This window comes from Manis pentadactyla, chromosome 9, assembly GCF_030020395.1.
Source record: "Manis pentadactyla isolate mManPen7 chromosome 9, mManPen7.hap1, whole genome shotgun sequence".
Classification (NCBI taxonomy): Eukaryota; Metazoa; Chordata; class Mammalia; order Pholidota; family Manidae; genus Manis; species Manis pentadactyla.
The window spans coordinates 116,262,674-116,275,487 of NC_080027.1; the positions used below are offsets into that span (position 1 = coordinate 116,262,674).

Consider the following 12,814-nt stretch of genomic DNA (forward strand, 5'->3'; position numbering starts at 1 on the left):
GGAAATGAATATTAAAATCAGGAAGTGAGTGTAGAAAAAACTAGGTTACTAAAGAATCATCAAGCCAGTTGGCAGTTTTAAGGCTTATACATCAGCATGTTAGAAAAAATTTGTATTCTTGTTATTTTCCCCTTTTTTGTGGGAAATGACGCTATGCAACTATTGACATTTTGTATTTTAGATGGGACAGTACCTAAGTAATATTGGAAAGTCATATTTCAAGCTCTTAGATGACTGTAATGTTATAAGTCTGCTGGATATAATAAAAGTTTCATATTGATAAAGATATATATATATATATATATATATCATATATATACACATATATCTTAGGAATCAGTAAAGGGAAAACTAAGTATTGTTTCTGAATGAGAATGAAATGATTCACTGACTACTCCAAACACCTAATATATGTGGTCATGAAGTTGCAAATGGGTTTGCCTTGTTAAGATATACAAAGATGACTCATTTTAAACTGTTAAGAATAGTATTCTTAAAGTGATTTAAGTTCAGAATTTTTTACTTAATGCTGTTTTTTAGTCTAATTGAGAGGTATGCATACTTGGTTTTTCCATGTAAAGTCCATTAGACTTCCTTTTTTAAGAAAACAGTACTTTGCATTAATGACATTAATGTTTAGATGAAGTGAGCTCATGTGCACATGGCTAAAGGATGAAGTTCTTTTGCCTTCCATCTCTCCCTCAGAGGTCTTAATGGTAAAGAATCCCAGTGAGCAGATTCTTATTTTTTCCACTTCCTTCCTATAAACACCTTCGGTCAAAGCCAGAGAGGAAGCCCTGAGACTGGAGTCACTGTTAAGTGTCTTCACTTACATCTTACATATACTTTTTGGACTCGTGAGTTGGCATGGTTGCTAAGATAAAACAAATGAAATAGCTGTATTTTTTTTTATCGCCTACAGATTTGGTATGCTATTAAGAGTTATTCTGTGTGGTCTGCATCCAGAAGTTACACTGTAACTACCATATGCAGGCCAGATTTTCACTGTGCTTCTTGGACTAAATCACACTATAAGGTATAACACTGTACCTAAAGACGTTTCCATTATTAAAGAAAGGTTCTGCTTCTCTTAATTCATTGCATTTTCCAGCACCAGTTCCTATACGGCATGAAGTGGTACCTAAAATCAAGGCACTGGAAAAAACCACTTAGTGCCACGTTTAGTCTTAATATAAGACATCAGAACACATCTAATAACAGTGAGTCCTTCAGAATCAAAGCCTGACTTAAAAGTTTAAAAGTCAGGTGAAATGTGAACAGAAAGGTTATCTGGTTCTCAAGACCTACCAGTTCACTCCTGCCCCATGCATTTCTGAGTGTTACTGTCAGAGGTAACTGCAATACTGCGGAGTTACTGTAACACCCCCATCCTCCTGTGCTGGAGTCTGCAAAGTTTATGTTCGTGACAGAATATAGACTAGCTTCTGCACGTGCTTTTGTTCTTTTGAAATAAAAACTGCTGTCAGTGAATACTTCAAGAAAGACTAAGAAAGAAATAACTTCAAGGTCCTGGAAATAGTTTCCCATATTGCCAGAATTGTCAGTGCTTTTTAGGAAAACACCTGATACAATACCTTAAAACTCATCACATGTGTGCACCAGGAAAAAATCCCAAACTTTGTGGAGATCCCCATTGGAAATACTGAAGAAACAATACAAATAGAATATAAAAAAACACATTAAGTTTGCATATCTGATGTCACGATATTGAGGTAATATTGACTGCTTAAAAAAAAATCCCACCAATCTTTGCCTCTGTTATTGCTAAAAAAAGACATTAACACTGATTGAGTTACCTTACCATATCAAAAGTGGAAGGGAGGATTTCATGAACATTTACTACTGGTGAAGTATAATGTTCAAAGCAAGTAGAAGTAGGTAAATGGAAAAACATAAAACTACAGTTAATGGTATCCTTCTATCCACAGTGAGTGACACTACATCCCCGGGAACAGGGGTTAGTCTTTTCATGGTTGCCCCTTGGTGAGTTTTTTAAAGTTAACACCCACTCAGATTCTATTTCTAAGCAAATCCTTAAAAATAAAAGTCACAAGTTCTTAATAAATAGTTGCAGTTCCTCCTGAAGATGCTGGGTAAAGTGCAGAGAGAAGCACCATAGAAGCCCTCTTGCCAGCTGGGCGGCTTGCCTAAATTCGGATTTGATAGCCCACTTCATTCAGAGTGCTGAGATCAGCCCCCTTCTTTTCAGGCAGTGCAGGCCTAAGGGTAAGAAAGTGGGGGAGAGGGAATGGGATGTAGAAAGAGATCATTTAGTATTTTGGGCGCATCTACTTGATTTTCGTAACCTTTTTGGTATTTGGCCTCCTGCTACACCCCGCCAGCCTCATCTCCCAATACCTCTTGTTCTCAGGTTCACCTTGATAGGTTTTTAAAACACTTTAACAAGCTTTCAATATAGAGTTGAAAAAAATGTATAGGTTGCTGAATGAGCTTGAATTTGTTCACCTTTAAGACTGAATTTGGTCACAGTGTAACTTCTGAAACCCAGTATCTGTAAACCTTGCAAAGGTCACATATACTACAGAACTAAAGTCTAAGCCAAAATTTCAGAACTCTTGGCTTCCTCGGGATTGTGCCCTGGGGGAAGCCCAGGAACTACAAAACATCTCAGGCGACTTAGACGCTCAGTGGAGAGATGCTCAGTGATCTTTAATAAAGGCTGAATATTCCAGGCCTGAGTGTATAAAATCAGAGTGAATCTTTCAGGATTCACCTCAAAAAGCGTGTTGGTGTGGAATACCAGTGGCAAATCAACTCTCTTCTCTAAATTCATTTTCTAAAGTACTTTCCAGTATAAAACTACACCTGAGCATTTATGTGAAGTCAATGTAAGAAAGTACTTCAAGCTGGGGGAAAAAACTCCATAGCACATCACCTGTCTTCATTAAAGACATTTCCTAAATGACTTCAGGATACAACACCTAAGCATGCTCATGATTGATCACACAAGTTTTCCCTGTCTTAATAAGCCTCTTCTTACCTTTGATAAGAGAGAACAGACTGTAAACCAAGTTTAGGATGTTCAATATGTCTTTTTACAAAAAAATATGAGACATTTTTAAGTCTGCCCATGAACCTTGTTTTAAGTGTTTTTAAAAAAAGACTAAATTGAAAATATGATTGTTTAAACGTTTCTTGGTTATACCTTTGCAAGATTTCCTAAGAGCAAATGGTGTTACCCTGGCATGAATGTTGTCCAACTCTTTCAATGTGGATAAAACCAAAAATCAACAACTAACTTCTATCCAATGCTGCTTAATGAAGGAGGACATAAGGCTCAAATTCTGGCAACAAATTACACCACCCTACATACTCTCATTTTCCCTCCCCCCTCCTCCCTCCCTTCCTCCCTTTCCCTCCCTTTCTCTTTTTGCCAGAGATATCCCATCTCTGAATAGCCATAAGCAGTCTCTGATGAACCCCTCTGAATCTCCATTATTCAAAGCAGTCAAGAAACCTGACTTGCTACTTGGCATTGCTAAATAACATAAAGTAGCTTGTGTCAGTGTTGCATGGGGCTTATTTTTCAGCTTGACCATTTGCCCTGCTTTATTAGTCAGGAATCACGTCTCTTTGTCTTCTTGTGGATACACAGGTGCTGCTGATAAATATGGCTGACTGTGGGTAGAAATCCCATAAGCTTCCTTGTATGTCAGTTCATTGTATCAAAGAGCTCAAGACTTCTGACCTTCAGGGCAATGGCAGCCTCTCCTTCTGCAACCCTCAGTGTGCTGCCCTTCACAGAGGAGGGTGACGCTAGTAGGACACTAGCTCAATGCGTCTTTTCAGGTGTTGGAATAAATCTGCGCTGACCTATTTTCTCTCCCTCAGTCCTGTGACCAACAGCACCTGCTGGAAAGTTGGTGGCAGGACAGGCACCAGGGAAGGAAGAAGAGAGCAAACTCCATGCAGCCCTGTAACGTGGGCTTCCCTGGGATCGCTGCAGCAACTAGCCATAGGCACACCACCGCCACCTCAGAAGCCATTTCCAGGTCACTCACCTGCTTCCTCACTTTGGAGACTCTCAGCCCTGAGGAACAGAATTTTCACCATGTTTTTTGGAATGTGTGTGTTCCTGACACCTCACCCTTTCGTTTTACCCATGTTCTGCTATTGGATTTGTTGGATATGGATACACCTTAATTTGGGGGTCCTTGGCCTCCTTTTTCTAAACCTCCCCTTGACCCTTCCACCAGCTCTGCCATGCCTTGCAGGTGCTGAGAAATCACCATTATAAATAGCTGCTATTTATTAGGCACTTACTGTGTGCCAGGCATTGTTCTAAGAGGTTTACGTGGACCAATTAATTCTCGTCATAACCTTATGGGGTTGAAACAGGCACTGAAAGTTAGGGAACTTGCTCAAAGCAAAGCTATGTGGTCAGCAAGTGACGGAGCCAGTGTTCCTCCCTGGATTCTAGAGCCTGTGCCCTTAACCCCAATGCAAACTGCCTCCCATCTCCCGCATCCTAAGCATGTGAGGATGGCACCACGGCCACTCCTGCCTCTGCACCTGGGCTTATGCAGTGCCCTCCCCCACATCTTCTTGTCATCCCTTCAAGGTCCAACCCAAATGTCAACTCTCCCAGTTCGCTAACTCCCAGAACTTAAGTATGTTCTGCTTGCCTTCCCTCACAGTGCACTGCTCCTTGTTCTGCAGGCTGTGGCATTTCCTTTTGTACATCTGCTAAAGAATCCTGCAGGCTCACAATCCTCGTGCCTGCCTCAGAGACTGTGAGCAGCAACCAAGTTAAGTCATCTAATAATCCCCACTGGTGAATATCTTGTAACTCTCAACAAGCTTGAGTCAAGTTCTCACTAATGTGTAAATGGCTGATAGAGCTTCGTTATGTTACCTTTATCACAAAATAACTTTAACAGAGACAAAGTCCTAAGCCAGGATTTCAAGTCACCATGACAACAGTCTAAGAATTAACAAGTAGGAACAATCCTGTTTTCGCATGGGAGAGGCTTTACCTTACGGCTGAATGCCACCTGCAGGCCCTGCATACTTGTAAAGCTGAATGTGGTTCGCAGTGACCACAGAGAGCTTGAGGACTTCCAAAGGAAAGGGACTGGGTTGTCACCTTCCTCTGTATCCCGACTCCTTCCACCACCCCTACGTACCCAGAATCCAGGGAATAATAAGGATACTGGCAGAAGATGAGTTCAGCTGAGATCCCTGGTGAACTGCCTGGAAGAGGAAACCCTTTTCTTTCACAGCAACCCTGGCTGTGATTCCCGGGCCTGGCGAAGGGCAGAAGTGGATTATCACTGCACATCACCTGCCTGCGGGGCCCAGCCCAAAATACTCTTCAGTCCTTGCCAGCTCATCTCAGGGCCAGAGCCGGGAGAGCCTGTGTGTGGAGAAGCCTCTTCCAAGCGCTCCCCCAGCTATAATTAGAATACTGCAAGGGGATTTATTTTTAAGAAACACAAGAACCAAGATAATGATTCAGCTGGGGCTGCACTTGCCCAGAAGCTCTCCCCGGATCTAGGGTTATCATTTGAGACTGAACAATGTATTTCTCCAGACTCCTTCCCAGTCCAAACAAGGAAAATACATCAAAGGATTTTCCTTTTGAAAGGCTCTCCGGCCACCTTCCATTTTAGGGGAAACCGGGGACGGGACTTAAAGTTTCCTTTGACACATTTTGTGGAAGAAGGGGGTGGCACTTCTCTCAGCCTACAAATCGCTAACACACACATATCTGTTGTCACGTAAACATATCCAGGGTGAACTAGGGTGACTGCTTGGTGGCCTGGTCCCAGGTCTTCCCTTACCCCAGCCTGGGCCGGCATTGCAGGAGGCAGCTACCCAGAGGCTGCTCAGAGGGGGAGGGGGCTGGGGAGGATGGGGCTGTGACTACAGAGAAGCTGTGCCGTCGCAGGGAAACTTTATTTCCCATCCTTGGGACACCTGGTGGAAATTCACACTGGGTTTTTAATGTGATCTTTCCTTCTGGGTGGCTGGAAGTAGATATAACAGTTTCCTTTGAGTTTTCTAGTTTGTCTCAACTTTATATGGCTTGTCATTTGTTTCCTTGATCTAAATGCATACATATTATATATAGCATATACGTGCTAGTATTCTACACTGCTGCCTAAACCTTGACAGTTCCTGAAGACTGAACCATCTCCTGCCTGTGCCACAGAGCACATGGAGTCCTTCACGCACCTAAGGCCACCTCAGTGCCCAGAAAGAGCTCAGCTGGATTGACTGTTGACGCCAGTGAGGCCACAAGAGGCCTCAGAGCCTGCAAGTGACGGCAGCAATCTGGGGACCAAAGTGGGGGTGACATCACTTCCTGGGGATGAACATACAAGTCGGTGTGTGTCTGTGAGACGGGGTTTAAGAAAAGAAGCTGAACGTGGCAGAAAAGCCTGTGGGTTCCCTAAGCCACCCAGGCCCTGTCGTGCTCCTCTGCCCAGGGGCTGGGACCTCTGAGCAGCTGAGACCAGGGCTCCTGAAACTTGGTTGCTCCTTATTCATGAGAATTTACTACGCAACGCTTTGTGCCAAGCACCTTGTAGGTCTTGGGGTTACCAGACAAATAGTTCCTGTTCTCAGGGGAGCCAAATCCATGCCCTTTCTTCTGATGGAAACATGTCCTAGGAGTGTGAGATACTTTGCGGGGTGCACACCATCTATGTCCAGTTCAGGGCTGCCTGAAGGGGATGCACAGGCAGGAGGGCTTCTTGCTCTGCTTCCCCTGAGGTCACAGCCCCTCGGGGGGGATACACATGCCTGCGTGTTCATACACACTCACCCTCCCACACAAGCACACTTGCAAGGACCAGTATGGCTGTATCCTTTGAGGACTCCAGATTCTAGGAAGGGATACATGGTGAAGGTGCAACTCTGACATTAGTTTCTCAGTCCCCAGTGTCAAGGGCATGGAACAGATTAAATCAGGGGTGGTGGTGGCCCAGCATTTAGAAATACAAACAAAGACCCCAGGCCCTCCTCTCTTGTCTAGTCTGGCAGGAATCAGGTTAGGCCAGGTCGCAACTTAGGATTTATGCCCTATCTGGACAGGCCTCAGCTGGAGGAACCCTGGGATCAGGGAGTGGTTCCTTCCCACCTGTCCCACTCTTTCAAAGCCAGTCCTGCCCCGTGCTCACATTCCTTCCTCCTCAGGACTACAGGCACCACTGCCGGCAGCTGACAGGGCAGACAGCTGGAGCTGCTTCCTAAATAGACCTCAGCCAAGAGCTACTAAGCTCTGCAGAGATTCTCCAGCCTTTAGCCCTTTCTTTCATGCCCTCCCAGGCAAGAGGCTCTGGCCAGAGACCAAGAACCATAAGCTGCCATGTGATTCCAGGTCACAGCCTCTGGGCTCTGGGCTCACTGTCCTCTGGGTGAAGGACAGCCCCCCAGAACCCCAAGCCTGTGGTTGGCTATAGCTCTGGAGGCCTGTGGCTCACTCTCCTTCAGACGGGACTTTCTGAGAAGGCCCATCACACCATCCTGGCCTCTCTAAGGGTCTTCAGGGACCCTGAACCATATGCAATCCCATGGGCAGTCCTCTGGGCTGGAAATACCTTTTCTGGGCTTGTGGGAAGAAACCCCACATTGCCCAGGAGGCCTTTCAATGCTACAGAAATCGTCTCCTTTCCATCCTGGGGAATATTTCCTCATTTGGGATCTAAAGAGAACAACTTCTGGGCCCTATTCAAAATATCTTCAATGCGATTAGACCATGGAACCAAATGGATTCTTTATGACTTCATCTAGAAATGAGGGGCCGGCCTCCCTCAGCCAGCTGCCCACAGGTGTCCGCATGATCCTCAGGCCGGTGGGGCAGGAATCCCGTTGCCTGGCCTGTGGCCGCAGTGAAAGGAGACTTGATCTCATGATGGGTCTTGGTAACCCCTGGAACCTGAGGGTTTCCAGCAGAGGGAGCAAAACCCACGGGAGCAGTGACTCGACCCTCCAGAGACAGATGACTAAGGGGAAATCAAGGCAGAAGAAAAAGGCAGGAAAAGACCCATGAACAGCAAAGAGCAGAGGGAGCCAGTGGGGGAGAATAGCCCTCAGGGACTCTGACCCCATTTAGGAGGACATTCCACGCGGTCACTCTAATTGGCATGAGCTACTGTCATGCTAACACCGCAGCACAAACGGAAAACACCGTCCACCCACCCCCGCTCTCCCAAGTTCATGTCACAGGCAGCGAGCCAAGAGCCATGGACCGTCAGAGCCGGAAGCGACCCCAGCGAGCACTCATGGTTCCCACTGGGGACACTGCTGGCATTTGGCAGTTTATGAGGAACGGTTCCTTATGGGGGAGGACGTTCACCATCCCTGGCCCTGGGCCCCAGTGGGAAACACCCGCTCTCCCTGTGAGAAGCAAAGCTTCCGGGACACACACCACGTTGCTGACCCTTATTCTCCCCTGGAGACCCTTTCTCTCCTGGACCCTTTGAGAACCACTGTGATGCCTCAGCGAGGAGCTACCTGGGGACTGATGGAGTCGATTCAAGTTCACAGAAGGCCCAATGGATCTCACCCTCTATCTCCCTGTCTCTCTAAGAACCACCAGAAATGACTGTTCTGGGGAAGGTGATTCAAACACTCCCAGAGAAGCAGAGTATGAGCACGGACTGGTGGGGGGACAGGTGGGGGTCCCGCTGATGCCAGTGCAGTCACTGCCACTTGCCCTCCCACCCAGCTGGCTCTTTCGTCAACCCAGTGACACGGAACCTCCTTTCCAGAGGATTATCCAGACAAGCACAGAAATGGAGAGGAATGCAGGGCTGCAAGCAGCTCCAGCTGCGGGGAGGAGGTGGATGGGGATATAAAGCCACTAAAATTATCCACGCACAGACAGCGGCTGGGACCCCACAGCTGATGGGCCCCTGGCCTCTTAGGTAATTTTCCACCCTTTGGGCCACTCCCAGCTTCATTATGGCACCCAACACATTTAGAAATGACTTGATGGCCTTATGTAATGCTGAAATAATAAATCATGACAGTCACCAAGGCCTTCCTAGTCCTGACCATCCAGGGGATGCCCAGGGTCTGGTGGAGTTAACGGGCTGTATCCAGATCATCACTTTCTGGTTTCCTCGCCAAATTAAGATTACCTGGAGAAAAGCCTGCTTGGCAAAGGCCGTGGGCAGGAGCTGAGATGCCGCTTTTCTGCAGACACACCTCTAGGAAGTAGGGTGGCCTGGGTTCTGGTCTGTGCAAAGGCGGAGGCTGGGCTCTGGAGAGGGAGGGAGGGACTTGGTGCTTTAGTTCGGGGGTCTCTGCCTGAGCAGCCCCTTGCTGCACTCACTCCTGCATCTCCCTCCCCTCTCTTCCTCCGAGGTAACCCTGAAATCCCCTACCCAGCCCGGCAATTCAGAGGACAGGTTTAGGAGGACATGGGGAATCTTCACTCCTTGTAACTCTGATCTGTTAAAAAGAAAACCACAGGCCCCCAAATGGACTCACTTATGTTGAGGGCCCACGACAGCAAACCAAGACTTTATACTCAACCTATCTGCAGTTTCAACGTCCCCAGCAATGTTACTTTTAACCAATCAACATGGAATTTCTTGCTCAGCACTAAGAAATTACTGATAGACCCCTTCTGTTCCCCTTAGGAGGGTGACCTCACCTAAAAATGCTTTCTTTGCTAATAATTTCCTTTTCTCTGTCTCCTTTCTGCCTTTAAAAACCTTTCCTTTTCTATAGCTCGACAAAGCTCCTTTCTATTTGCTGGATGGGATGCTTGCTTGATTCGCCAATTGTTGAATCAAGTGAATTTGATCTTTAAATTGATTCAGATCAACTGTTTAACACACCTCAATCCATTCGGAAACTCAGCTGAGATATTTGCCCTCTAATTCCCCTCCCAACCCTCAAACACCGAGAGAAGAGAAAAGAAGTGGCAAGCGAGGGCTTCTACCACCAAGAACCCTGTTCTTGCTGGATTTGCTCATAAAAAATCGTGTGCAGGAACCTGCAAGCCGCATAAGCCCCTCTTACAGTCAAACGGAATCTTCCAAGGCCATCTGGCCCTGGTTGTGGGAAAAAAAATCCCCAAATTCTCCCACTGGGAAGGAAGACTCCTGGGAGTCAGTGCTCTGCCTGGGGAAGGGCTGCGGTGAGGGGCATGGGTCTGGGGCGCTCAGGGCTGACCGTGAGCCATGACCTCTGTGCTCCAGGACCTCATGGGGGCTGGGAGACCTCAGGGCATGGAGGGAGGAGGGTGCTGGAACTGAATGCCCGTCTTCCTGCAGTCTTCCTTCCTGACCCCTCCCAGGACTGCTGCCCTCTCCCTGGTCTTTCTCCCACCCCCAGGCCCACTCCCCGTGCATCAGGTGAGCAGGAGGGGAGAGGACCGGAGGGGCCCCAACACTGGGGAGGCTTTGCACTCACAACTGCAGCAGGCTAACAGCTGTCCTCTGCAGTAGCAGGCGTGGCGCTTGCCTCGGCTGCACACCAAAGTAGCCATGATTCGGATATGGTGGACTGGGAGATGGCTGAGAGCCGGGTTGGCCTATCTGGCCTCCAGGGGAATGACCAGTTGGGCCCTCCCAGAGTGACTTCAGTGGGGCCCATCTATGGGAACTGGGGCAAGGTCACCCCCTCTGCCTCACCTCAGCAGCCTCAGCAGCCAGAGGCCCAGGCAGGATGAGCAGAGCTGAGCCCCTGAATCACACTCCACGGCCTCACCGGCCCCTCTCAGCGGACTCAGTCCCTTAACCTGACGTCTATTACTTTTTCAGGTCAGCCACCAAGTCAGACCTTGCATCTGACTGATCAAGCCATGCATCTCTGAATGTGGCCCCCAGACCAGCAGCATCGCACCACGTAGGGACTTGTCGGACCAGCCCGAGTCGGGCCTGCCCGTTTCTGCTCAATCAGAAACGCAGGGGAAGGGCATTCCTTTGCACCGAGCCCTCCGTGGGCTCCTCTCAGGACGGGTGGTAGGCGCTCTCTTCCTATCCTCAGGGTGGGTAGCCTTTCCCCACACTAACAAGCCACCCTCTCGGCTCACTTTGGCCAGATGACGGCCTCCTTCACCATTTAATGGACAATTGATCAACTTCTGCCTCCTCATCTACCTTAAGCCCTCCCTCATTCCCCTCTTTCTTTGCTCCTACCCTCTTCCCAGTGTCCTCTGCAGACACACATGCCCTTCCACCCACCTGGTCCTCCTCTCTCTCCGACTAGTCCCTCCCCATCTCCTGTTCTGGACCCTCTTCCTCTGGCCTATTCAAGGCCGTGACCTTTCCCTTCTCTCTCTCTGCTCTTCCCTTACAAGCTGATCCAGCCATTGTTTCAACGGTCACGTCTAGTAGATGGCTCTATTATCATTATCTTTACTCCCCATTTCCTCAAACTCCAGATCTGTATTTCCAGTAGCTTCTAGGACACTCCCCTGGATGCCTAAGAGGCACCTCAGCTTCTACAGTCCACAGTCAAGCTCACCTCCTTCCTCTACTCCTCTCAAACTGCCCCACTGCCTAGCTCAGCATCCTGACCCTTGTCTCCACAGCTTTTAAGCTCTTCCCAGCTTTACCATCCCTTGGCAATCACGGTAACTTTTTCTGGTTAAAAACTTAACATGTTGGACCACAAAGTTCCCATGGATCCAACTAAGATGGGTCCAAGAGGAATCACCCTAAAAACCAAGAGCTCCATCGCTTGCATAAATCCATCCGGCAAAATGCTTGGCTTTCACCCACTCCGGGCTCTAGAGTCTAGAGGGAAGAGCAGGACTTTTGGACTTCTCAGTGTTTGCAGAAGCTTGGCAGCTCCTCAGGGAAAGGCTCAGCCCTCCTTGGGTAGAAAGGATAACAAATTAAAGGGCTCCCTTCCCTGCTTCTCGAGTAACCAGATTCCTACTTCTGCGTCACTCACTCTATGCTGAATGACCCTCTGGGAAAGGCTGACATGTCATAGTCCTCGAGACAACTGATACTTTATTCAGAGACAGCAGTGGATAGAGGTTTGAATCAGAGAGAAGAGAGAGGGTGAGGGGCAGGGTCAAGGGTGGTGGTCAGCATCAGCAACAGGAGCAATGGCAGAGGCCATGTGTGAAAGGTTTGAAGCCATCCTGCTCCTTAAAGGGACAAACCTACACTGAAACCGTCCTGACCTCCAGCTTCTCATGGTACAGGAGCACCCAGCACCCCCCACGTGGCCGTTCCTCCCCTTTCAAAGCCTGGACTCCTCCTGAACCTGGGGACTGGTGGCACAAACTGGGATGGGGACAAACGGGGAAACTTCCTCAGAATTGACAATACTGGATCCTGTCCTGTGCCTCCAAAAACAGACCCAACACTGCCGTCCCTGCCACCTTCCCAGATCAGGGCACTGGGGCTTTAGCCCCAGTTCCATCACTGCCAGCTATACCACTGAACACAAGAGAGCAAACTGAGATTGTGTTCTGGCTTCTTCATTTGAAAAGAGCTGTAAAACTCTCCTTACTCTACAGGACTGAGATGACAATAATATGCTTGTGTAAAAGCAGTTCACCACTAACACACTGCTCGTTACATCTAGCTTGATCCTTACACCAGCTCGTGAGATAGGCAGGGGAAGCATCTTGATCCTCGCTGACAGATGAGGAAACGAAGCCTCCAGAAGGATTTTCCCAGCTGCAAGGCTAATATGCCGCAGAGCCAGCGCTCAGCCTGGACCTCTGCACACCGTGCCACCCCGTCCCCAGCCTGGTGACACAGCTGCTGTTATTAGTAAGAGTATCATTTTCTTCCAGTGTATTATGGCCCAAATGTTTGCCAGTGGATTATCACAGGTTGCTTTGGGCATC

At 48.0% G+C, this 12,814-nt stretch overlaps 2 protein-coding genes across 5 annotated transcripts in view; one reads left to right on the top strand and one right to left on the bottom strand.

The window, feature by feature from the left end:
- ANGEL2 (angel homolog 2) overlaps nt 1-11,555 on the top strand; it is a 31,048-nt gene extending 19,493 nt beyond the window's left edge. The window contains exon 9 of one of the 3 annotated variants that reach the window (XM_036912497.2): nt 3,889-4,295. In XM_036912497.2, coding sequence (XP_036768392.1) covers nt 3,889-3,962 — 74 coding nt within the window. In that variant the 3' untranslated portion in view covers nt 3,963-4,295. Of the gene's footprint in view, nt 1-922; nt 1,647-3,888; nt 4,296-10,763 lie in introns of those variants that run through there. The other 2 variants (XM_036912498.2, XM_036912500.2) reach the window with 2 other exon arrangements.
- Nucleotides 1,827-12,814, bottom strand: part of VASH2 (vasohibin 2) — a 31,253-nt gene continuing 20,265 nt past the window's right edge. For both annotated transcript variants that reach the window (XM_036912508.2, XM_057507980.1), the window contains exon 8: nt 1,827-2,241. In XM_036912508.2, coding sequence (XP_036768403.1) covers nt 2,169-2,241 — 73 coding nt within the window. In that variant the 3' untranslated portion in view covers nt 1,827-2,168. The remainder of the gene's footprint in view (nt 2,242-12,814) is intronic.